We start from the raw sequence: 24175 nt of genomic DNA, 5'->3' as shown, positions 1-24175 counted from the left end.
AATTTCTCATTTCCTGCATAAAATATTTTGTAGTTGCCTGATTGAAAATGTCCCATTCCTGTCCATTTTAATTCATTCATCCCAATAATATTGATCGTTCCATTTTTTGCTTGACACATTCCATGTTCCTATTTATTTATTTAATCATATCCCACCCTTCCTCCCAGCAGGAGTCCAGGGCGGCAATTGTGTACATCATAAAACTCCAGACTCTCCTTTCGCATCTGTGCGCATCAGTCTCTGGGCTTCCATTTGGCTTTGACCCAGTGGCATCTTTAGTCACAGCACTGTTTGGTATTTTAAAAATGTGTGAAACAAGAATAGTTTTGTGGTCCTATTTCTTAGCAGAGATATAAATGCAAGCAGCGGGATGAGAATCAACCAGTCCACCCTTAAATATCCCTTAAAGGGAACATGCAAGTTTGCTTATTCTAACAAGCGCTACTCATACTTGTCTGTTGTTCTTCCCCAGCAGCTTGCTGAGTGCCATCTGGCCGGGGTGTGTGTGTCTCATCTTCCAGCGCTATCTTGTGTTTCATTTTGCTTATATTGCTTAGAATATGCTTAAGATTTGCTTAGAATATGCTTAAGATTTACTGAAATAGCTTATAAAGTCTGCTTAATGCATAAGAACCTAATAGTAAGAAAAGGAGTAGTTTAAAACTGCTCCCTATTCTGCTGTCTCCAAACCAAAGCTGTAATTTTCCTATGAAAGCAGCAGGAAGATACATATATACATATATATATGATGTTTGGACAGTACGCCAATACTCAAACTGGCATTTTTCAGAGGAAGTTCCTTATATGGTATAGTTAATACTACCACATTCTACTAATAGTTTACACTGAGCATTCTCGCCGTCTCTAGGAGAAGGCAGAAAGGTCACTAGTGCTGCCTCTAGCAGATAGCATAATTGATAAGGCCATGGAAACAAGTCTTCTCTTTGATAAGAAAGGGTATAAAAGGCCACATCTTGAAGCACTCATAACCCTTCAGCTCTGCTGGAGTGTCTGTGTGTGTCGAAGAATGCAGAAGATCCATCCATCTATTCCATCTATGGCATCCGATGGGTGATGTATTATGACATGTACGTTGTAACTATGGCTCTGTAATACAACTTAAGAATTCAGTCCATCTATTGTAACTTGTTTTAACTAAGATGTGCCTTCATAGTCTTTTACTTTGATGTTAAATGGATATCCAGCAACTTCTTTCATGCTGATATTTATTTATTTATTTATTTTATATTCCATCCTTCCTCCCAGTAGGAGCCCAGGGCGGCAAACAAAAGCACTAAAAACACTTTAAAACATAATAAAAAATACATTAAAACAAAACATCTTTAAAAACATTTTTAAAAAAGTTTTAAAAATATCTTTTTTGAAAAAAGAAATGTTTAAAAACATATTCTTAAATAGGAAGATTTAAAAACATATTAAAAATAAATTCCAACACAAACGCAGGCTCAGGTAAGGTCTCAACTTAAAAAGCTTGTTGAAAGAGGAAGGTCTTCAGTATGTGCCGAAAAGATAACAGAGACGTGCCTGTCTAATATTTAAGGGGATGGAATTCCAAAGGGTAGTGCCACCACACTAAAGGTCCATTTCCTATGTTGTGCAGAATGGACCTCCTGATAAGATGGTATCTGCAGGAGGCCCTCACCTGCAGAGCACAGTGATCGACTGGGTATATAAGGGATAAGACGGTCTTTCAGGTATCCTGGTCCCAAGCTGTATAGGGCTTTGTACACCAAAATTAGAACCTTGAACTTGAACTTCTAATGTTCTGTTTCTGCAATGATGGCTAAGGCCACCTAGAATGCATTTTATTGGTTGTAGTGTGCAGTATGTGAATAAATCTCTGTTATCTTTTTGGTGCCTACTGAAGACCTTCCTCTTTCAACAAGCCTTTTATGCAGAGACCTTATTCCAGTCTGCATCTGTGTTGGAATTGCTTTTTAATATGTTTTTAAACCTTTTTTTTAAACAATATGTTTTTAACCTTTTATTTTTTTTAAGATGTCTTGGAATCTTTAAAAAAATATTTTTAAAGATGTTTTGTTTTAATGTATTTTAAAGTCTGTTTTTATTATGTTTTAAAATGTTTTAGTGCTTTTGTTTGTTGCCCTAGGCTCCTGCTGGGAAGAAAGGCGGGATATAAATCAAATAATAAATAAATAAATAAATAAATAAATGCATGTATTATAAAGACTGTTCTGCTGTCTGAAGTCTGACTGTCAAAAGAAAAATTCTGGTGACTCTCAAGACTCAAACGTTTTTGATTGGGATCTTCTCTATTCACCACCTGCACTAGACGACTGCTGTTGATAACTCGTGAGCTTAGGTGAACTAACGTTCAACATACAAGAGCTCTATGTAGACTCTGAGGAAGTGAGAAAGCGAGAAAGCAAGAACCCTCGACCCTGTGCATTCATTGGCAAGGGGCCAGCCTTGCTGATATTAAGAGTTTTTTCCATAACCACAATGATAGCTTTCTTAATAAAAATGTATTTAACATATTATTTTTCCAAATTATTATTTTGTAATGGAAATAAATGGACAAAAAATAAATTACTAAGTTTGTAGGCAGCAGGAGTAGTAATTCATGTTATCTTTAAAGCTATAGTAAGTATATTTGTTATCAAGGATGCTAACAATTCTTAACAGTGTTAATAATCAATGCAGTGAAAAAGGCTGTAGAATTACAGTCTATAAGTTCTGCTGTTAAAACTGATGGCAAGTTCAGAGGATGATAAATTCAGAAGAATCACTCCCTTTAATAATAAACTCAGACAGCAATTACAGAAATGGAGCCACTGTAAAAAAGAGAGGTATGAACCCTAAAGTTTACAGAGGTACAAACGTTTTTAAAAAGCCTAAGGACACAAGCCCCCAAAATACGGTCCACTGAGGACTGATCATGTTCAGCAGCCTCTGAATACTGAGTGTCACTTGAAAAAGGAACAAAAAATGAAAAACTGGAAGGAGTAGTAGTAGATTGCTCTGCTTGAACTCCTTCATCTTATTGTATCCTAGGGGAGGGCATGGTTGACTGGAACCCTGAATAAGAGCACTGAGAGATAGGGATACACAGTAACACTTTTTAAAGGTCCCACTTGTCGCTACTAGTAATCTTTCCACCTGGCTATAAATAAAGGAATGGTTGGTTGGCAGCTTCTGTGAGTGTGTTGTTGATGTGAAAACTGTTTTTTCCTACTCTTGTTCTTCAGTAGTAGAATTCACCCAAGAGCAGCTATGAATTCAATAAGTGTGACATGCCAAACATAGCCTCTGATACTCTGATAGCAGCACAAGAAATTCTGCTGCCACAAATATATTAATCAAGTCGTTGATAGAACTCACTCATTCTCATAACAACTCTGTATGGTTAGCATGACAATTCCTGTTTTAGAGAAAAGGAACTGAGCTACAAGACAGCCAGAAGTGCAGTGCTGTTAACACAGATCCAAGAGCACTAATCTAGAGAGGTTTTTTTTCCTGAATGGCTTTTTGCATATATCAAAGCAGGAAAGGCAGCAAAGGACCACAACAGACATCTAAATTGATGATTCACTATTAATTTGCACTGTGCCATAGAACTAGTATCACGAGAATTAGCTATGTATAAGATTGAATTATCCCTGTAAAGTATTACTTGTCTTTTTGAGGACTCCTACGTTACACAGGTAATGCTTTAAACTACAGAGAACCAATTTTATATTCCATCATGAAGAATTTTTTTACTGTCAACTTATGAAGTCCTGAAGTTAGGAAGTGTTAATAGAAGACAACTCCTAAATTATATGAAAGCTGCTGGGTACTACACTAATGAAATTCATGTGTAAATGTGTGTAAGTCACTGATTTTGTGTAATATAGGAAACACATGTTTTCATTGACTGGTCCTGTAAAATACCAATGTTTTGCAGTTAGCCACTTTATGAATTGGTTACATCCAAATGAAACTGATGATGTGCTAAAGAAGATTGGTTTGTAATTTGAGCACTGATGACAGGACACTTGTTTCCCTCCTGAGAGGATATGGTTAGCCTCTTGCTTCTGAGCTTGGAGCAGACATTTTCAACATTAAACAAGATGTGGAAAAAGAAAGAAGGCATGAAGTGGCTAGTGAAACTGCTCCAACAAAAACCTAAAAGGCAATTGTCAATTTTATTATTTTTTCTTCCTCTCAGTTTCCCTCATCAGTCTATAACCGAAATAAAACAAAGTCCAGGAGTCAGAGCAAAAGACAAACCCATCTTGATTACAGGGTCAGTTACAATTAACATTAAATCAAAATGGGTTGATAGGCTCAACCTACTTAATAATATTTTGTTCACTATGGAAACATCAGTCTTACACATGAAAAGATAAAAATAATCCTGGGGGCAAAATAAATGAAATTCCAATAGTGTTGTGATGCTAAGTGGGTATGTCAATAATGTACTCCAGTCATTTTAGGTCAAAAGTAGTTGAAAGATAATGGAATGGAAATAAGCAAATGTAATACCTGGTATCCAGGCATGGATCTAACAGACTCCACAACTGCTAGAGAAACCAGATGCTGAATGAATGGAATCCTTTGCCCGAGTTGGGAAGATAAAGGAATAATGATATGTAGAGTTGATAAAGCAGCTCCCACAGGACTCAGCCAGGTATTTCCACCGCGGCCTTAAAAAAGGAATACACATTAAACACTGTTTACCTGCAAATTATTTTGTCAGATGAGAAGAATGCTTTTTCAGATCATTGAGAAAAAGCTTCTAAAGGTATTCTAAGAAATTAATTGTTTAAAGTTTTCACATTGTTTCTTTTTGTTTTTAAGGATATAATTATACCATTTTCACAAATAAAAATCATAATCAGAAACAGTATTTGCTTAAACTATAGGTTGCAGCAATAAGAAAAGATACATAACAGAACAATCCAACTAATGGGAACCCGGTGGAAGGGGTGCCGGAGGAGGAAGAGCTGGTGGGAAGCTCTGCAGCATCCATTTACCTTTTGTGAGTCAGCATAACTTTGGCCTGGATTGGGACCCAGAGGTCCACTTCAAATGGGAGTTCCCATTTGAAATCCCCCCTTGGTCCCTCCTCCAACATGCCCCCCAAATGCCCCTTTTTTGGGCCTTCTGCAGGCACCCCTTCAGATGGGCTGGGCATCCCTGGCGGACCCCTGGCTCAGCCTTCAGGGTTCTGGCTCCGCTGCGGCTGAGCTGCAGTGAAGGGTTTCTGCTGGCAGAGCTCAGTGGAGCTGGGAGACTGTCGGCTCAGCTGGGGGTCCCCCATATCCAGCTCCCCTCAGCCCAGTGTAACAAGTTGGATTTTACCCTTCATCACTTTAACGCCATTCTGATGCAGTATATCTGCTTGGCCAGAAGTTAAATCAAGATCAAAAACAATAATGGCCCAGTCAACAGATCGGATCAAATACGTAATTCCCAGACGATCATTTTCACAATTTATAATATATAATGCCACCTAGCTTTTAAAAAATTACTTCATCAAAAAGAGCAACTTTACGGTATATATTTGGCATGACTGTCTAGGAAAAAAAGTAATCAATGGGACTGAAAAAGGAGATTCTACCAAGAACAACCAACTAAATAACACACTTTTCCCAAAAGAAAGCCTATAAGGGTTCTGTATATATAGTTCTGTATATACACAGTCTCTGATTATAAAGGTCATTATTTACATCATGATCACTTCATGGAGAGCACTAATTGAAAACAAAGGTCTGTAAAGGTTTTATTACCAGGTCAGTTTTTCAAACCATGGTACAGTTTGGAAAAGCATAGCCAAGGAGAGTGATTTAAATACATATTAAAGCCGTATCTTACTACTCAAACACACGTTCCTTCACTGGTTTGATTTCTGGCACAAGACAACTCAATTTGTTTTGTTTCACATATTGATTAAAAACATTTTTCTATGCAAACAAGCAGAAAAGCAGACAGTAGCATGACAAGACTTTATCTTTTAGACATTTTGGACATAATCTAATGCCAGTTTTATGCATGGAGAAGTACCACAAGCCAGATATGTTGTGACTTTTTGCATCTAGCCGGTGGTACGTCTCTGTTATTGAAACTTGCCAATCTGATGAGTAACATGTCAGGGATTGCATCTGGATTCCCTATAAAACTTCTATGAAAAACCCAATTGAATGAAAAAAATAACAAAAAAGTGCTTACTTACTAAGAATTTAGAATGGTTTCTGACATAGATGTACAGCTCTTTTAGCTATGCAAAATTACAATTTATTGCATATGGTTATTTACAATACAACATTTGTATCGCTGACTACATTTCAAACATCTTCTTGCCACTAACACAAGAATTACACCAATGTACCTTTCCCTTGAGTTTGTTGAACCGCAATTGCTATCAGACCTATTTCCCGTGGCACCTTGTACATCAACCTGGAAATTATAAAAAACGGAACTCCTGTTAGAACAGTGTGTGGCTTTCTTAAAAACACTGTAGAGATTTTTACATTATTGTTTCAGCTATAGGTCAAAAAAGTGAAAGAAAGTTAAGAAGGGGAAAGATAGAAAAAGCTTATATGAAAATATCAAACCTATAATGACAAGATATTTTTAATCAACTAGTTGCATTTCCTGCATTTCTTTTTTGAGATGCTTATTCTCATTAAAGTGTTTCACTATCTTCCGCAAGTGACAACTGGCAATTCCAAACATTTGTTACTACTTACAGCAAATTCATGGCTATACTCTTGAATACAGCAACAGCAGCAGTTTCTGATTATATAGAAAACCAGTAAGGTGGCAATAAAGCACTTTAAGAGAGACACTATCCCTTGAGAACTAATGATTTAACTACAGTAAATAAATCTACACCTTCTGAGAACTCCAGAGAACACTAGTTTATTTTAGGCTTGTGATCTGCTTTTAAAATTGTTTCAGTTAAAAGAATAGTTTTCCCACTGGGGATAAGTAGAAACTAAGGCATATTCAAACACCACCAAATGAGCCCATGTTAACTTAAATAAATATTGTAAGCATATTCTTTAAGTTGCCTTGGTAATATCTGAATAGCACTAATATTTTCTCTCTCATTTTATTTGTAGACTTGGGAAAGAGGGAAATTATTTAGCAGAAAAGAAGATATGTCTTAGACATATTGGTCAGGGCTTAAATTGTTAAAGGATTGAAAGCATGGAAGTCCCCCTTTTAATGAGGAGATTTTGCGTTTAATTTAATTCAGAGATGCTTATAACAAATTGCACAAGAATAACTTTTTTTATGTTGGAAAATTCAAAGGATCTCAAAACTCTGGAATTCAGCTAGTGGTACTGTGGAAAATCAGAACTGTAAGCACAAGAGCACCCCCTGCCACTCACTAGGAACCAACCTTGGTTGGTGCTGATGGTTCCTGAGGGTGCTTCCTCATTCACTCCTGCTTAGGTTTCAGTAGTAATAGCTTATAAATATACTAGATAAAGGAGGCATAAAGAACTTAAATCATGATCCAAAATGTTTTTAAACATCTTTCCATAATGGGTCAGTTGTTCATATAACTGCAGAAAGAATAAGTTTAAGGGCCAAAAAGAGTAGTTAGTAACTTTAAGTACTTGAACCACAGGAATGGTAATATGATGTTTTCCTCCCTTTAATGCAAATATCAGCAAGAGCCATTTTTCTAAGCAATGGCCAGAAAATCTCTTTGCCAGTCCCACTTCCATTATATAGTAAATACAGCTTGATAATTGTTTCTCTTGGCCACCATGAATTGCTTATTGAGACCATCTACCATGAACTGTTGCTGTTAAAGTATATTTTGCTGGTGCTAGGAGCTGAAAGAAATATTCTGAGAGAGGTTCTTTGTATCCATTTAAGTTTAATATTGTCTCCTTGAAACTCTGCAGGTAAGAGTCAAACACTACTTCAGCTTCAATACAACATTCATGTTACATAAAAGGAAATGTAATTTACATCTGGAAATGGCACTATGGACAGATGATAAATATAGCTGAAGTAATTTAGGCTCCACATAACAGGCAAGACATACGTTACAAGTCTGAGGGAGACAAATCAGGAGAGGAAAACAGTTAGTTATGACACCAAACACAGTACTGTAGAACAACGATGTGATTAAGGAAACATATGCACAGAGTTGCTAAGTGGCTTGGCTGGAGTTACAAGAATACACGAAAGACAAGACTGAGCTCCTGTGCTACTGAAGGCCAAGTTTCTGTAAGGAGGGATACAACATAGAGAAGCTGCTAATACCTAGCCCGAGACTACTGGAGACAGACAGGTTTATTTATGCTATCCGAGATAACTCTAGAGGCATTACCACACAGTTCCAAGACCATAATAAAGTGCTTGTGAATTTTATATTTTCCTCTAGGTTTCAGAAAATAAAATGTAAGGGTTTTGTAACAGAAATAAGCAATTGTAAACAGATTTACATTCTAAATTACCTTAGTGCAGTACTGTATCTCTGCAGGTACAGAGAGGAGAAAAAAAAAGATGTAAGCTTTTCCTGAGCTAATCCTAGCAGGCCAAGTAAAGTGCAAGCTGTTGAGCATTACAGGGCTTTTACTCAGGCAGAAATAAAAAGTAGAAATGGCTTAGATTTATCTGGCCAATATTGCAATCATTCTATAAGATGATGACTTGTCATCACATATTATAATTCAAACTATAAACTACATATATACTGATGATTTAATAAACAATAATGTTATTTATTATAAATATCTAAGCACTATAAGAACAAAAACAGACCCAGGCCAGGAGGCTTATGTTCTAAAAAGACATGCGACATTACCTGTATCTGCCTACAATAACTCTGCTTACGTCTTTTCCAAGTTTTTGTTTTCAGAAATTGTTGCATTTTTTGAAGGCCACTGAACAAGAAATGGTCAGAAAAGCACAATAGTATGCTAGACTTTATGTAAACCATAACTTTATGCAATTTTTTTTATTGGAAGGTGGTATGGATATTGTATTAAAGAAGCAACAGCAGCAACAACAATCACAGACAAAATGGGAGACTGAAATCTTTGATACCCAAAATGGTTTTCAGCTTAATCCCCAACTGTCATTTTACATTAAAACATTGAAGCATTAACACTTAATTTAAACTTCTATAGTCCAGGGAAAATAGTTAAACCAGGCAGAACCTTTAAAACGGCGCTGCATCAGCCCATTAAACATTTTTTTCACAAAAATGCTTATAGCACAGATTGAAAATGGTATTAGTTTAATTCACCACAGTTAAATGAAATTTCATCAAGTCCAAAGACTCTTAGTTCTCATAATCAGTAAATGACTTTTATTATACCTATTTAAAATTGGAACTAAAACCACAGAACCTATATTTGACTAATGTTAATGATCTGACATCTGTAAATTTCATTGATGTTGTGGTTTTCAGACTGAAACTCTCATTAATGCACCCTGCTGTTTTATGGTATTGCAGAGGTATTACAAAAAGCAACATTACAGTCCAGATGTTGAAAAACCAGGGGGTCAGAAGTAACTTTTACCATCTTTCTTTTGAGCTGTTTGTAAATTATTGTCTTCACAGGACTTGCTTAAAAGAGTCTGCGCTTCCATTTACAATGTATGTCTTAGAATTGGAAGCATTTACACCAAATACATTGTATTTTTACTACACTAAAACACACACACACACTCCCGTTATATGAATAGGTCTGGCTTAACTATTACATTAACACTGCAATCCTCAAACATACTTATTAGGAAGTAAATGCTGCTGAACAGAATAAGCAGAAACTTATTTCTGAGTAATCACGCACAGGATTGTACTCTAACAAAGCAATCCCTTTGTGCCAAACTGGAGGGGGTTGGATTGAACAAAGGTGTTCCGCTGCCCATCCTTGCCAATCTCCAGGAGGTACAGAGCTCCCCCTTCTACCCACCAAACATGTTTTCTGGAGGCAGATCTGTTGAATCCCAAGCTGACCCTGCTGCCATCACGTGATGGCATTGGGTCCAATTTGGGCTTGATCACTGAACCAACTCCAGGCTTCCATTTATGATGTATGCTCCCCAAGGCTGCAATCCTGTACTACTTGGGAGTAAGCCCCATTGAACTGAATGGGGCTTACCTTTGAGGATACATGCATGGAATTGGACTGTAAGTCTGCCTTTAAGTAAGGTATGGCAAACTGGGGCCTTGGCACAATTTAATTATTCAAATGCATCATATCCATAAGATCCATATTTGCCGTGAGATCCTGGACCTTGTTCACCCATTGCTGAGTAAGCCTCATGCTGAAATGGATGGAGTTTATCTGAACTCCAAGATGCATGTGGGCTCCAGGGCACTCTTCTCATAGTTCACCACAAACTATGAGGTGACTGGTGAGGCAATCCAAGGTGGCCTGTACATCTGTGGCACACTAGTCCCTTGAAGGTGCCCTGACCAAGATGTCATCGAGGTAGGGATGAACCCCCACCCCCAATGTCCTCAGATGACCCACCAGAGCTACTAGGACCTTGGTGAATACTCTGGGAGTGGAGGTAAGACCAAAAGGTAGAGCCCTGTACTGATAGTGGCGGTTGACATAACAAAAATGAAGGTATTTCCTGTGCCGCCGGTGGATTGGAATATGGAGATAAGCCTCAGAGAGGTCTACTGAAGCCATCCGATTGTCTCAACTGATGGCCTCTGAGATGGATGTTAAGGTCTCCATTTTGAATTTATTGTGAGCTATCCTCTGGTTCAACCACTTGAGGTCTAGGATGGCCTGGATATTCCCATTTTTCTTCAGGATCAGAAAGAAAATTGAGCAAACACACCGGGCCCGCACCTAGGCGGGCACTGGTTCCACTGTGTGGATATATAACAGGTGACCTATGGCCTTGCAATAAGCCTGATGCTTGTCTGGTCTCCTGGACTTTGGAGTTGCAATGAACTTCTTCCTTGGAAGCCTGGAAAATTCCAAGGAGTAATGGGAGAAAACTGTGGAGAGAACCCAGTGGTCTGATGTAGTGGTGGCCTATGTCCCTGTGAAGATGAGTAGACAACCCCCTATGGCTCTGTGACAGGCTGCTGACTTGGCATCAGGAGGCTTGACCCTTCTTTGGCCCCTTCTGGAACTTGGAAATGGAGGGATAAGAAGAGGTGGATTGCAACCTGGGGTGGTTGGCACTGGGGTTCCTATCTGACTTCCCCCAACGAGACTTGTACCTTGCTGAGGAATTTTGACGATTGAAGTGTCTGGAACTCTGAAAAGACTTCTGCTGCTTGGTCTTGTGCTCGTGCTTCTTAGCCATGGAGAGGGCCTCTATCCCTTGTCTCCACTCGGGCTTTCTCCAGTGGTTCCCCAAATAGCTTAGCACCCCCAAAAGGGAAATCAGCCAGGTGACTTTGTGAGAAAGGGTCCACTTCCCAGTGTGTGAGCCAGAGGTTGCATTTTGCCATCGTGCTGGATGCCACTGCCCTGGCGTTACCCTTGTAGCATCTGCCTAGAAGGCCGCTGTCAGCGTGATCTTCTTCAAGCCATCCTTTACTTGCTTTGGAATGTCATCCCTGGCCACTAACTCATTTGCCCACATCATGTTTGCCCGTGCAAACATGGATGAGGCAGCTGAAGCTCTGAAGGCTATGCCTTCTGCTTCGAAGTCCCTGTGCAGTGCCGCCTCCACTCTCTTGTCACAGGCATCCTTTGGGCCCCCTTCCCCTTCAGTGTGAATGGTGGCGGAAGAGGAGAGAGCGACCACAGCAGAGTCCACAGCAAGGGTCTTTAACTGCCCCATCAACACTGGTGCAAAGGAGTTCTGCTTGCTAACCAGCTTATGCACTGGTTTGTGTTTGGCTGGAGCAGCCCATTCTGCATTCCTAAACCCTGGAAGGAGTCTGGGAAGGGTACAGTATCCATCTTAGGCTGGCCATCTGGGAAAGCAGTCTTGGAGCCCTTTGAGGCAGTGGATGTACTCGGTTCATTCTCCTTGGACTGTTCCCCTGGAAGTTCTAAAACCTGTCTAGTCTTTTCCAGCAATATGGGGAAGAACTGCCTGGAAAAGCCTCCCCTTTGGAGGTGGGGCATCCACTTCTTCCTCAAGAGAGCTCCCCCTCCTCTTTATCCTCTGAAGAGGGAGAGCACTTTGAGTCCAACAGGAGTCCCAAAGCTGTAGCTGCCTGTCTGCTCATTACCCTCTTGTCCCCTTGCTTTATTTTGGAGTGGCGAGAGGAGTGTGTGACTTTAGTTTTGTGTTTGTTTCTCCTTATGCCCCTTCCCATGGGTGCATTGGTCAACAGGAGAAGGGGGAGGAGGAGATGGAGGAGGAGGAGAAAGACACTGGTGAAGGACACCTGAAGTGCCTCCTTTTCTTGTGCCCCGATTTAGATGGGTGCTTCCTCTTAAAATGCTTGAGCCCTAGGTTGGGGGTGTGTCTGTCCCTACCTGTGCTGGCTCTGAACTTCTAACCTCCTTAACCACAATCCCTCTTAACCATGACAGAAATTTAGGGAAATCCTCCTGTCCTGGGAGAGGAGGAGAATAGGGGTCTGCCAAGTGGCCTCTATTCACCCCTTCCATGTGGCGCTCCAGCATCTCTCTGACTGCTGGGATCGAGGCGAGGCAACATCTGCTGCTGCATCAGATCACTCTGCTCCTCTTCTGAAAGCATAGCATAGCCACCCCTCTCTTGCCATTGCAGGTGGGAAAAACACAGGACCCAGCCGACCCTAAGATGGGGGTGGGGAGAGCCTGATAGCACTCTGAGGCCTAGTGCCGCCTTTCCGCACTGGGCATGAGTGAGGGAAGGCTGTGCCTTGTACTTTAATGCCACCGCTGTAGGTTCACTTCTCCACGGCTGATTGGACGGCTGCCAAAACACTCGAGGAAAAGGTCACTGCTGTGTGGGCTGAAATGCGGTTGCGCGTCTCCTCCAAACGAGAAGGCGTGAACTGCTGCCCAAAGACCTGCTGCCTCATCATAGGCCTAATGGCCCTCTATGTGTTGCCCTGTCCCGCCCTGTGCTGGGAAGCGGGGGGGGGAAGGGAAGGGGAAGAACACTGGAAAGAAAGGAAACAGAGAGAGAGAAGAGAGAGAGAGAGAGAGAGAGAGAGAGAGAGAGAGAGAGAGAGAGAGAGAAGCATTGAAAAAAGTTGAGGTTTTAAGGAGAATCTGGAGATTGAAGATGGCTGGCTCTTAGGGAGCACAGCCGGACCCCAACTGTCCACAGCAGTAGGCAGGACAGGTATGGAGAGTGGGGTGGCCCCTCCCTCTGGGTGAGGTGATCTGAAGATTGAACCCTGCCTTCAGCGCCAGGGAGGAGGTGCCATCCCAAGCTGTAGAATGCCCTCCAGGAACCATTGGGGAATGGACTGTTATATAAAAATATAAATCTTGCATACAGGTTTGTTTGGGTATTATGGATTAACTTGTTAAAACTGACTTGTCCATGGATCCACTTGGAAGGTGGCAGAATCACTGAGGAGGACCTTTACATGTAGGTAATGACTGCATTTGGGATAAAGATTGTCTAACTTCCTTGAGTCTGTGGATTGGGAGGTAAGGGAGTAACGTAGTCCCAGGCTGTATCTGGCCAGTGACTTCCTTCGGCAATCAGATCAAGGAGATCTCAGACAAAGATATGCCGCCCTGGGCTCCTACTGGGAAGAAGGGAGGGATATAAATCTAAAAAATAAATAAAGTGACACTCACCATGCAGAAGGGCCACAAGAGTGTATGTAAGAACTTTCAGTCTGTTGTAAGTTGTTAGGGACTGTTTCAGCGGGAGGAAAACATGAATTGTGTTTAACCCTATGTTTATTTGGCTCTAACTGGGGAAATGCTTGTATGCTTGCAACCATTCCTATATAAACCTTTCCCCTAAGAATGGCTTTTAAAATCCTTTAAGTAAACATTTACTCGTTTCACAAAACCTTGTGGTCTCCATTAATATACCACCCCACATCTAAGTGCCAAGTTCTACACAAACTTGTGGTGTTCTCAAGGAGACATAAAGGAAGTTTTGAGGCTGTTTGGTGAAGGGAGCCTGGTAGTAATTAAACTCTTTTGTCTGGTGGTAGTGAGAATTGGTAACAGGAAGGGTGGGCTAGCAGAGGGGGACACTCTGTTTTGGCTGGTACTCCCTTCCCTCACAGTACAGGGAAGAGGGTTGCCACAACAGCATTAAAGTCTCCCTCTCTGACTACCTCAAAATATATTTGTGATTAACCTGGCAGAGAAAGAAACAACAATATGGACCACAGAACTGTATTTAATGTTTGGGCATCAATAACAGACTGACTAATCCATTTATATCAGTATCAAAATGGTTTGGATACTTTCTTCTCCAACAAATAAAAAGCTACAATTCAGCAGACGCATAACCCACGACATCCTAATTACTAGAAAACCAGGATGTCTTGGACCATGACTGAAAACTCTAGATGAAGGAATTTCTGAAGCAGCCAGGAAATGCAAGCTACAATTGTGTATGAAGAGACAGTTGGACCTCACTCACTCACCCACCCAGAGGTCCCAAAGTATTAAGGGTACTTGCACAACAATTAAGAAGCTAAAATTTACTACAGCTGAAGTTTTTTTAGTCCAAAAAAATTCCATTCCAAAATAGGACATTTTAATGTCTATCATCTGAAAGCTGGATATTAAGGATATCTGCCTCATAATAATGGCCAGAATTCCTACATGAAGCAAGCCAAATGGCAAATGCATACAGTGCAGGGGTATGGGAGTTATCACTTCATACACCTCAATCTCTCTAGATTGGGAAAGCCAGGATTTGTAGTGGCAGTCAGCAATGCAAGTCTTCAAGTGAAGCAAAAGCAACCATACATGTGGCAGAAAGGAAGGATGTGGGAACTCTTCATTCACATGCTTCAACAATCCTATGTGGATAGTTAAAGACTCTCCACTCAACTCCTGCTAAGCTATGTTTATTGTTGTACACATTGGCAAATATTTGCAGAATGCTTCATGTTTGTATTTCAATACAATAGAAGAAACTTTTTGACCTAGCCTGAAATACATGTTTTCTACTATCGCTATATCTAATAAAATGTAATAGACGTGAGTGCCATTTGGGGAGGGAAGGAGTAGTGGTTTTACCCCCCCCCCGTGTTGTATTTCAGAACACATGCAATTATCCTCAGGGACATCTATATCTATCTCTAGCCAGCTTAAAGCTTCTCCTTTGCTTTTAATCAAAAGTATCGATTTTTCCTATGTTGATAATGTTGCTATAGTTATTAACAAATATAGATAGATAGATAGATAGATAGATAGATAGATAGATAGATAGATAGATAGATAGATAGATAGATAGATAGATAGATAGATATGCTCTCAAAATTTACTGCAATACTGGTGAATTTTATTCACCAACAGGATTCTGATTCCTATCAATGAATCTTTTTACAACCACAAACATTCAAATCTATTTCTAACTCCACCTGAAATGGCACCCCTGGTAACACAACAGATTTAAACACAGACATAAAACAAAACAGCAAATCGCATAAAACAGATTATAAACCTAACTGAAAGTTTACTAGTTTCATTTGAAATGAGAATTCTTATTTCTGTTTTTAATCCCACTGATTAAGTTATTTTTTGGTGCAGGGGTGGAGAAGGAGAGTAGAGTGATTGCTTCTTACAATTCATCAGTGGGTGAAAGTGCAGTACTTCTAACAACTTAACAGCTAAGAAGTCATTTTTAACAAGGGAAATGCATTGTTGCATTAAGCAAATGACTAGACCAACTTAGAGTTAGGCAACCAAACGTGCCAGGAAATATATTCAATTAGGAAAATAGATTCTAACTAATTTGCCAAAAAAATGCCAGTAAAATTTGAAATGTTGGTTCAGGCTCGGTGGTAAAATTCCAAAACTCCAAGCCTAAAGGACCTCTTTATTCAGTAAATCAATTTCTCTGTTAATATCATCAAGACCACAAAATTACAGTAAAAATGGAGTTTCCATCAGAGATATCCAAGAAGGTGGGGACTTCAGATCATATTCATTTTAAATTCATTAAAAACCATTCTGAATTCCCCCCCTTTAATATATTATACAGCCACAAGAGTGGCTGTATAGTCAGCGTGGAGTTTTCACATTCCACAATGTTAAATTCAAAATAACCCCCATGCCATTCTGATGCTTTCCATAAACTCATTTCAAAACAAAACCTTACAAAACTTATAGTCCTGAACTCAGAAACGTTTAACAACTCTCTCAGTTTTCATGACAATACACAAAACAGTCAGAAAGAATTGAGAGTTCAAAGGCTAAAGAGAGAGGAAAAACCCTGATGCCTTTTGGACTTTTTTCTCTCAGAGTTCTCATAATCTGTTGAAATTCATTAAAAATCAGCCATGTTCACAGAGTACCTGTACTCCTGTTACTGATGTTGCCCCATACTCTGACCTTCATCTTCTGCAGTTTAAAAGTTTAAAAAATGCCTGGCTGATTTTTAATTAATTTAAGAAATTTTGGCTGGAACCTTATGATAGCGTCGGGCATGCTCAGTAAGAACCAACTGTCAGTGTTCTAAAAGCCAGACTCACAGCTGCTTGTCTTGGCTAATCAGGGGGCCACACCAACACCTGACCTTTATTTCACTTTAGACAGTCATGGCTTCCCTCAAAGAATCCTGGGAAGTGTAGTTTGTGAAGGGTGCTGAGAGGAGATTCCTATTCCACTGACAGAGCACTTGTGGCCAGACTGGTTTAACAGTCAGGCACTCTGCCCAGAGGTGTTGGCACCACTCACCATATGCTCAGAGGCACATGTTACCAAATTCTTCCAAGCTACACGGGAAGTTCATTGGACTGTAAAAGACCAACCAAAATTGTGTTTGCATTTTGACAACTTTGTAGGGCAGTACAATATCTCAGAGAGGAGGTCAGGTCTCCTGCTCCCCTGGTGCATTCACTATAGCTGCCCAATTTCCCTGCTTTTTAAAGTTTGATAGAAATATCTGTGGGCTATAGGTACGTTCTTAAACCACAAGGTTTTTTGCCTATTAGTTAATTATCTTCTCAGCCACAATTTATTTTACTTAAATCATAATAGAAAGTGCATGGAAACAAAAAAACCCTGTAAGATTTAATAGACTGAAATGCAAGACAATAAATCAGATTACAGCTGTTGTGACCTAGTCCCTAGAACACCCTTTCCCAACCAGTGTGCCTCCAGATGTTGTTGGACCACAACTCCCATCAGCCTCAGCCAGCATTGCCAATGGTCAGGAAAGATGGGAATTGTGGTCCAACAACATCTGGAGGCACACTGGTTGGGAAAGGCTGCCCTAGAATAACAAACAGAAAAGTGAAACGCTGGCTGTATTGCAATGTAAAGCTAGACAATGGTTCAGGGCTATGCAGATAAGCCTGAATGAGCTTGAGTGACGCTTTGGGCTCATGTGCTCCCTCCTCCTCCTGCATGGCTCGGAAGACTTCCCCAGAGTTTAGTTTCACTTTTAAGGAATCCCAGCTTAGTGTTACATTAAAACTATGCATCCCAGTTTAAAATAAATTCAGTAAGTTTAACCAGACAGCTTCATTATTTATTTATTTAATTAATTTATATCCCGCTCTTGCTCCCAAAAGGAACATAAGGGGTAAGATGATCTTTCAAGTATCCTGGTCCCAATCTAAATAAGGCTTTGTAGCAGGGTGACATGTTGGTGATACCTTGCCCCGGTGAGCAGTCATGCTGCTACATTTTGCACCAGCTGCAGCTTCTGGACCAACCTCAAAGGCAGCCCCACACAGAGTACATGACAGTAATCCAGCCTGGAGGTTACCAGCGCATGGATAATAATGGTCAGACTATCCTGGTCCAGAAATGGCCACAGCTTTCTTACCATCTGAAGTTGGTAAATGGCACTCCTAGCCACTGAAGTCACCTGGGCCTCTAGCAACAAATGGATCCAGGAGCACCCCCAGACTATGAACCTGCTCTTTCAGAGCGAGTATGACCCCATCCAAAGAAGGCAGTTGACCAATTATCTGAACTTGGGAACCACCAACCCACAGTACCTCTGTCTTGTTAGGATTCAGACTCAGTTTATTGGCCTTCATCCAGCCCACCACCAAGTCCAGGCGTTGGTCCAGGGTTTGCACGGCCTCGCCCGATTCTGATGTTACAGAGAAAGAGTTGGGTATCATCAGTGTACTGTTCCACCCAAATCTCCTGATGATTACTCTGAAGGGCTTCATATAGATGCTAAGCAGCACAGGAGAGAAGATGGTACCCTGCAGCACCCCATAGCACAACCACTGGAGGGCCAAAAGACAATAACCCAATACTGTTCTATGAAACCAGACCTGGAGAAAGGATTGAAACCACTGTAAAACAGTGCCTCTGATACCCATCTCACCAAGTCAGCTCAGGATACCATGGTCGATGGAATCAAAAGCTATTGAGTGATCAAATAAGAGTAACAGGGCTGTATTCCCCCTGTCCTTCTCCCAGTAAATGTCATCCATCAGAGTGACCAAGGTCAACTCATTGCCATAACCAGTCCTGAACCCAGATTGGAATGGGTTAAGATATTCTGTTTCACCCAAGAGTACATGCAATTCCTGCACCACAACCCTCTTGATCACCTTCCCTAAAAAGGAGGTATTTGCAACTGGGTGGTAGTTGTCAAAAACCAACGGGTTCAGGGTGGGCTTTTGGAGCTTGTTATAAAATTTACTAGAGTTTGTTTTAAACCAGGATAGCTGGTTCAAACATAACACTAAATCAAGATTTATTAACAGCAAAATTATAAAAGAGGGGCACCTGCTGGATCAGACCAAAGGCCCATCTAGTCCAACATCCTATTGTCACAGAGGGCAATCAGATGCCTTTGAAAACCTGGAAGCAGGACATGAGTGCAACAGCACTCTCCCCACTTGTGCTCCCAGCAACTGTCATTCAGTCATAAGACCTCTGATACTGCAGGTAGTTGTTAGTAGCCATTGGTAGCCTTAGCCGGCATGCCCAATTGTCTTCAACCTTTTCAAACTCAGAAGCCACCTTCAACCCAAACACGCATTTGGGAATCCATTTCTTGATTTTTTTTAACCATACATTTGCATGGTGGTAGTGCTGCTGTTGCGACCCACCTTATATCAGGTCATGACCCAGTAATGGGTTGTGACCCATCAGTTGAAGACCACTCTAATCCTCTTTAAACCTGTCCGAGTTGGTGGTCATTGCTACATCTTATAGGAGCAGATTTCATAGTTTAACTATGCATTATGTGAAGTAGTACTTCATTTTGTCTGTCCTGAATCTTCAAATTTTCAGCTTCATTGGATGATCCCAGGGTCTAGTTTTGTGAGACTATCCATTTTCTTGACACCATGTTCTGAACCTTTTCCAGCCCTACAATATCTTTTTTGAGGTGCAACAACCAAACTGAACACAATATTCCAAGTGTGGTTATACCAGAGATTTGTATAATGGCATTATGATATTGGCAGTTTTATTTTCAGACCCTTTTCTAATGATACCTAACATGGAATATGCCTTTTTCAGAGCACTCTAGGCCACCATTTTCATCAAGCTACCCTCACTACCCCAAGATCTCTGTCCTAATGAGTCACTGCCAGTTCAGACCCCTTAAGTCAGCCTTTCCCAACCAGTGTGCCTCCAGATGTTGTTGGACCACAATTCCCATCTTTCCTGACCATTAGCAATGCTGGCTGAGGCTGATGGGAGTTGTGGTCCAACAACATCTGGAGGCACACTGGTTGGGAAAGGCTGCCTTAAGTATATACTTAAGTATATGTGGTATGATTTTTTGCCCCAGTATAAATCACTTTGCATTTGTATTTCCAGTTCAGCTTCTGTTATTGTGGTTTTGAATAACCCTTATTCTGGAGAGATTTGAATCTCCCTTTCAACTTCCTTTTTACCACTCCCCCCAATTTTTGAAAAAGTTCCTCTTTTGAAGTCACATATGATTGTGCTGGATTGTCTTGGCAATTTTCCACACACATTCACATTTAACTTGATACCACTGGTGTCACTGTTTCTGATTAATTCAACAAGATTTGCATCCCAGGTCCTAGGTGCCATTTAAAATTAAGTCCAGGGTCACCTACTTTCTGGCCACTTCAGCAGATATTTAAACTCCCATTGCAATCAATAAGGCTAAACAGGGTTTATCTTTCAGTTAGCTAAGATGCAGTGAAGGAGCGTGCGTGTGTATTACAAAGATAACTTACAAGTACAGTCCTTCTTTGTATGACCTGTGCACAACACTACACCTCTGCATGATCCCTGTTTGTGGGGTCAAGCCACTCAGTGTCAGAAGTGTAGACCATGTTTTGCCTTTACTGCAACAACACTGCCAATTTTTACTCTTCTCCATAGAGAGACTGGTTTATTGTTTATTAAATGTATATCCCACCCTTCCTCCTAGAAGGACCCCAGGGTAGCAAACAAAAACACTAAAAACACCCTAAAACATCTTTAAAACAAAAGACTTAAAAACATACTAAAACAAAACATCTTTAAAAACACATTAAAACAAAGCATCTTCATATTTTATAAAAAGCTTTAAAATGATCTAAAGAAGTACTCCCAACACAGACATAGACTGGTTATCATTAACTTTTTTGGGTGGGGAAATAGTGACAGAATGTTGGCTTGTTGTTTTGTGTTGTATATTTATAAACTACTAGAAATTTAAATAATAAAGAAGTTGGTTTATTGGATATAAAATTATTTCCACTAAATCTTACTAAAGTGTGCATTAAATTGTTTGTGATCTGTGCTTATACTTTGACATAGGTGTCCCATAAGCAGAAAATATAAAATTTATTTATTTATTTATTTATTTAATTACATTTTTAAACCGCCCTATAGCAACAAGCTCTCAGGGCAGTGTACAAAAGATAAAAACAGGTTAAAACACAAATAAACATGAAAACAATACAGTATAAAATATATATAAACAAAATTAAGACAAAGACAAATTAAAGTAGAATTTAAAATGTCTGGGCAAAGAGGTAGGTCTTTACCTGGCGCCGAAAAGATAACAAAGAAGGCGCCAGTCATATCTCGTCAGGGAGGGCAAACTCGGGGGCCACCACCAAGAAGGCCCTAGCTCTAGTTATTACTCTCCGGGCCTCCATATGCGTTGGAACCCGGAGAAGGGCCTTCGACGTCAGGCGCAGTGAACGGGCAGGTACATAGCGGGAGAGGCGTTCCACCAGGTATTGCGGTCCAATGCCGTTAAGGGCTTTATAGGTAAGAACCAACACTTTGAATCTGGCCCGGAAACATATTGGTAGCCAATGCAGCTGGGCCAGGACATGAGTTATATGATCATATTTTTTAGTCCCGGTAAGAACTCTGGCCGCAGCATTCTGCACTAGCTGAAGTTTCCGAACCGTCTTCAGAGGTAACCCTACGTAGAGTGCATTACAGTAGTCCAATCTAGAGGTTACCAGAGCATGGATAACTGTGGCAAGGTTCTCTCTGTCCAGATAGGGTCATAGTTGGGCTACCAGCCGAAGCTGGTAGAACGCATTCCGTGCCACCGAGGCTACCTGAGCCTCTAGTGACAGGAGCGGATCTAATAAGACCCCCAAACTACGGACTTGCTCCTTTAGGGGGAGTGTAACAACCATCTGGGCAGAGAGCTCCCCCACCAACAGCATCTCAGTCTTGTCAGGATTGAGTCTCAGTTTATTAGCTCTCATCCAGTTCATTATCGCGGCCAGGCAGTGGTTTAGTACATCAACAGCTTCACCTGAAGAAGATGAAAAGGAGAAGTAGAGCTGCGTATCATCAGCATATTGTTGGAAACGCACTCCAAATCTCCTTATGACCTTACCCAGCGGCTTCATATAGATATTAAAAAGCATGGGGGACAGAACCGAACCCTGCGGGACCCCATATTGGAGTACCCAGGGATTCGAGTAATGCTCCCCAAGCACCAACTTCTGGAGACGATTCTCGAGGTAGGAGCACAGCCACTGCCAAGCAGTGCCTCCAACTCCCAAATCCGCAAGTCGCCCCAGAAGGATACCATGGTCGATGGTATCAAAAGCCGCTGAGAGGTCCAGGAGAACCAACAGAGTTACACTCCCTCTGTCTTTCTCCCAACAGAGGTCATCATACAGGGCGACCAAGGCTGTTTCTGTACCAAACCCCGGCCGAAAGCCCGATTGAAATGGATCCAGATAATCAGTTTCATCCAGGAGAGCCTGGAGCTGGCGAGCGACCACACACTCTAAAACCTTGCCCAGGAATGGAACATTTGCTACCGGTCTATAGTTGTCAAGGTTTTCAGGGTCGAAGGAGGGGTTTTTTTAGGAGCGGTTTCACCACTGCCTGTTTCAGACAGAGTGGTACCACTCCCTCTCGTAAAGAGGCATTGATCACCTCCTTGGCCCATCCGGCTGTTCCATTCCTGCTAGCTTTTATTAGCCACGAGGGGCAAGGATCCAGAGCGGATGTGGTCGCCCGCACCTGTCCAAGCACCTTGTCCACATCCTCGAGCTGTACCAACTGAAATTCATCCAATAAAACAGGACAAGACTGTGCTCTGGACACCTCATTAGGATCAACTGCTACAATATTGGAGTCAAGGTCCCGGCGGATGTTCGTGATCTTATCTTGGAAGTGTCTCGCAAACTCATTACAGCGAGCTGTTGATGATATTATTGCGTTCTGAGGACCAGAATGTAAGAGTCCCTGAACAACTTTATAAAGCTCTGCTGGGCGGTTGGAAGATGACTGAATGGAGGCAGCAAAGTACTGCTTCTTTGCTGCCCTCACCGCCTTCACATAGAGCTTGGTGGAGACCTTCACAAGTGCAAGGTTACAGCCGTCGGGAGTTCGTCTCCATTTGCACTCAAGCAATGTATTAAGACAATTAAAAACAAGTTAAATATTTCATCTAGAAAATATATATATAAAATGCACATTTTCTTTTTTTTTCTTGATTAAATTTATATCCTGCCCTCCCTCCTAGAAGGAGCCCATATGATTTGCTATGCTACAGGTAGATTGATAAAACAGTAATTTCAATAGCTCACTCCATGTTTGACAAGTGGAATTATCACAAATAAAGCTGAGCATAATCCTCATTTAACTGTTCACTTCCTTGCTGAGAAAAGGTGTCATAGCGGCTCTTCCTATGATGAAAATATCTGTCTACTAGGAACAAGAACAGATGGTCAATCCTTTTCACACAGCCCACCAAGAGATCTTCACCTGCTAACTTTCTCATTACTACAAATCTGAGATGGATTCAAGCTAATGATCTAACTTTGTATCAAGTTACCAATATATTGCTTTTTCAAATTATTTTTAGAACCTCATTGAACTTAGAACACTGACATTCAACCTTGCTTATATGGATGATCGTTCTCTTTTTAAAACATGCCTTTCTTAAATAATTACTGGACCATTTTTTGTATTTCTAAGGTGTTTTGAGTTAGTTTTGGAAGGATTACACAACATAACACTCGAAGGAAAAAAAGAAGAAATAGAAATTCAACATTGTGCAAGCTACACTTTTGTTAATGCCCTGATGATAGTATATTCAATGACAAAAACGTAGTGTTAAACCATAATGTGAAGTCAACTGAAATGTGAAAAACAACAAAATGCCAAGTTGAATGGGTTGTATTCAGTGATGCACAAGTGGGATTTTGCTCACACGTTAGGGCTTGCCCTTTCTCTCCTCTCCCGAGGCACCTCCAAAATCTGCTCCAGACAGTTCCCCAAACCTCTGGAGCAGATTTTGTGGGTAGTCAGAGGGCTGCAGGAGAGAGTAGGGGAAGTTCCACTGCACATGCAGAAGTCTGCTGTGCACTGAGTGGAATGGCAGTGTTGGATACAACTTAGTATTTCTTGACCTCAGTATCCCTATGACTGCTTTCATACTGCAAAATGGAGAAGAAAAGGAATGAAAGATTCAGCCATCAATTCTTATCATTAATTGGCCTACAGTTGAGGATTACAAATTTCTCTATAAAATGATATACAACAATAAACCATTTCTTTTCAACTGCCTTCTTCCTAAATCTCAGTTTAGAAATTTCACTTCTAGATTAGAAAAAGTCAAATAGGATATGTCCATAACATACTTTAGAAAAAGGTTAGCAGATTTCCAGTAGCACCAAGAAATGTACATTTGCCCTTGCAAAATGAAAGGTGCATTTACTATTATTTTTATAATAATTATAATG

At 40.7% G+C, this 24175-nt stretch overlaps 1 protein-coding gene across 2 annotated transcripts in view; it reads right to left on the bottom strand.

Annotated features, from left to right (window-relative positions):
* The window catches only part of HLCS (holocarboxylase synthetase), a 181695-nt gene that overhangs the window by 16002 nt on the left and 141518 nt on the right, over window positions 1-24175 (bottom strand). For both annotated transcript variants that reach the window (XM_061627679.1, XM_061627680.1), the window contains exons 7-8: window positions 6356-6423; window positions 4510-4670 (exon numbers count right to left, since the gene is read on the bottom strand). In XM_061627679.1, the coding sequence (XP_061483663.1) occupies window positions 4510-4670; window positions 6356-6423 (229 nt within the window). The remainder of the gene's footprint in view (window positions 1-4509; window positions 4671-6355; window positions 6424-24175) is intronic.

The sequence above is a fragment of the Rhineura floridana genome, chromosome 5, assembly GCF_030035675.1.
Source record: "Rhineura floridana isolate rRhiFlo1 chromosome 5, rRhiFlo1.hap2, whole genome shotgun sequence".
Lineage (NCBI taxonomy): Eukaryota > Metazoa > Chordata > Lepidosauria > Squamata > Rhineuridae > Rhineura > Rhineura floridana.
Note: the sequence above shows the minus strand (reverse complement) of the source record. Positions and strands in the feature narration are given on the sequence as shown.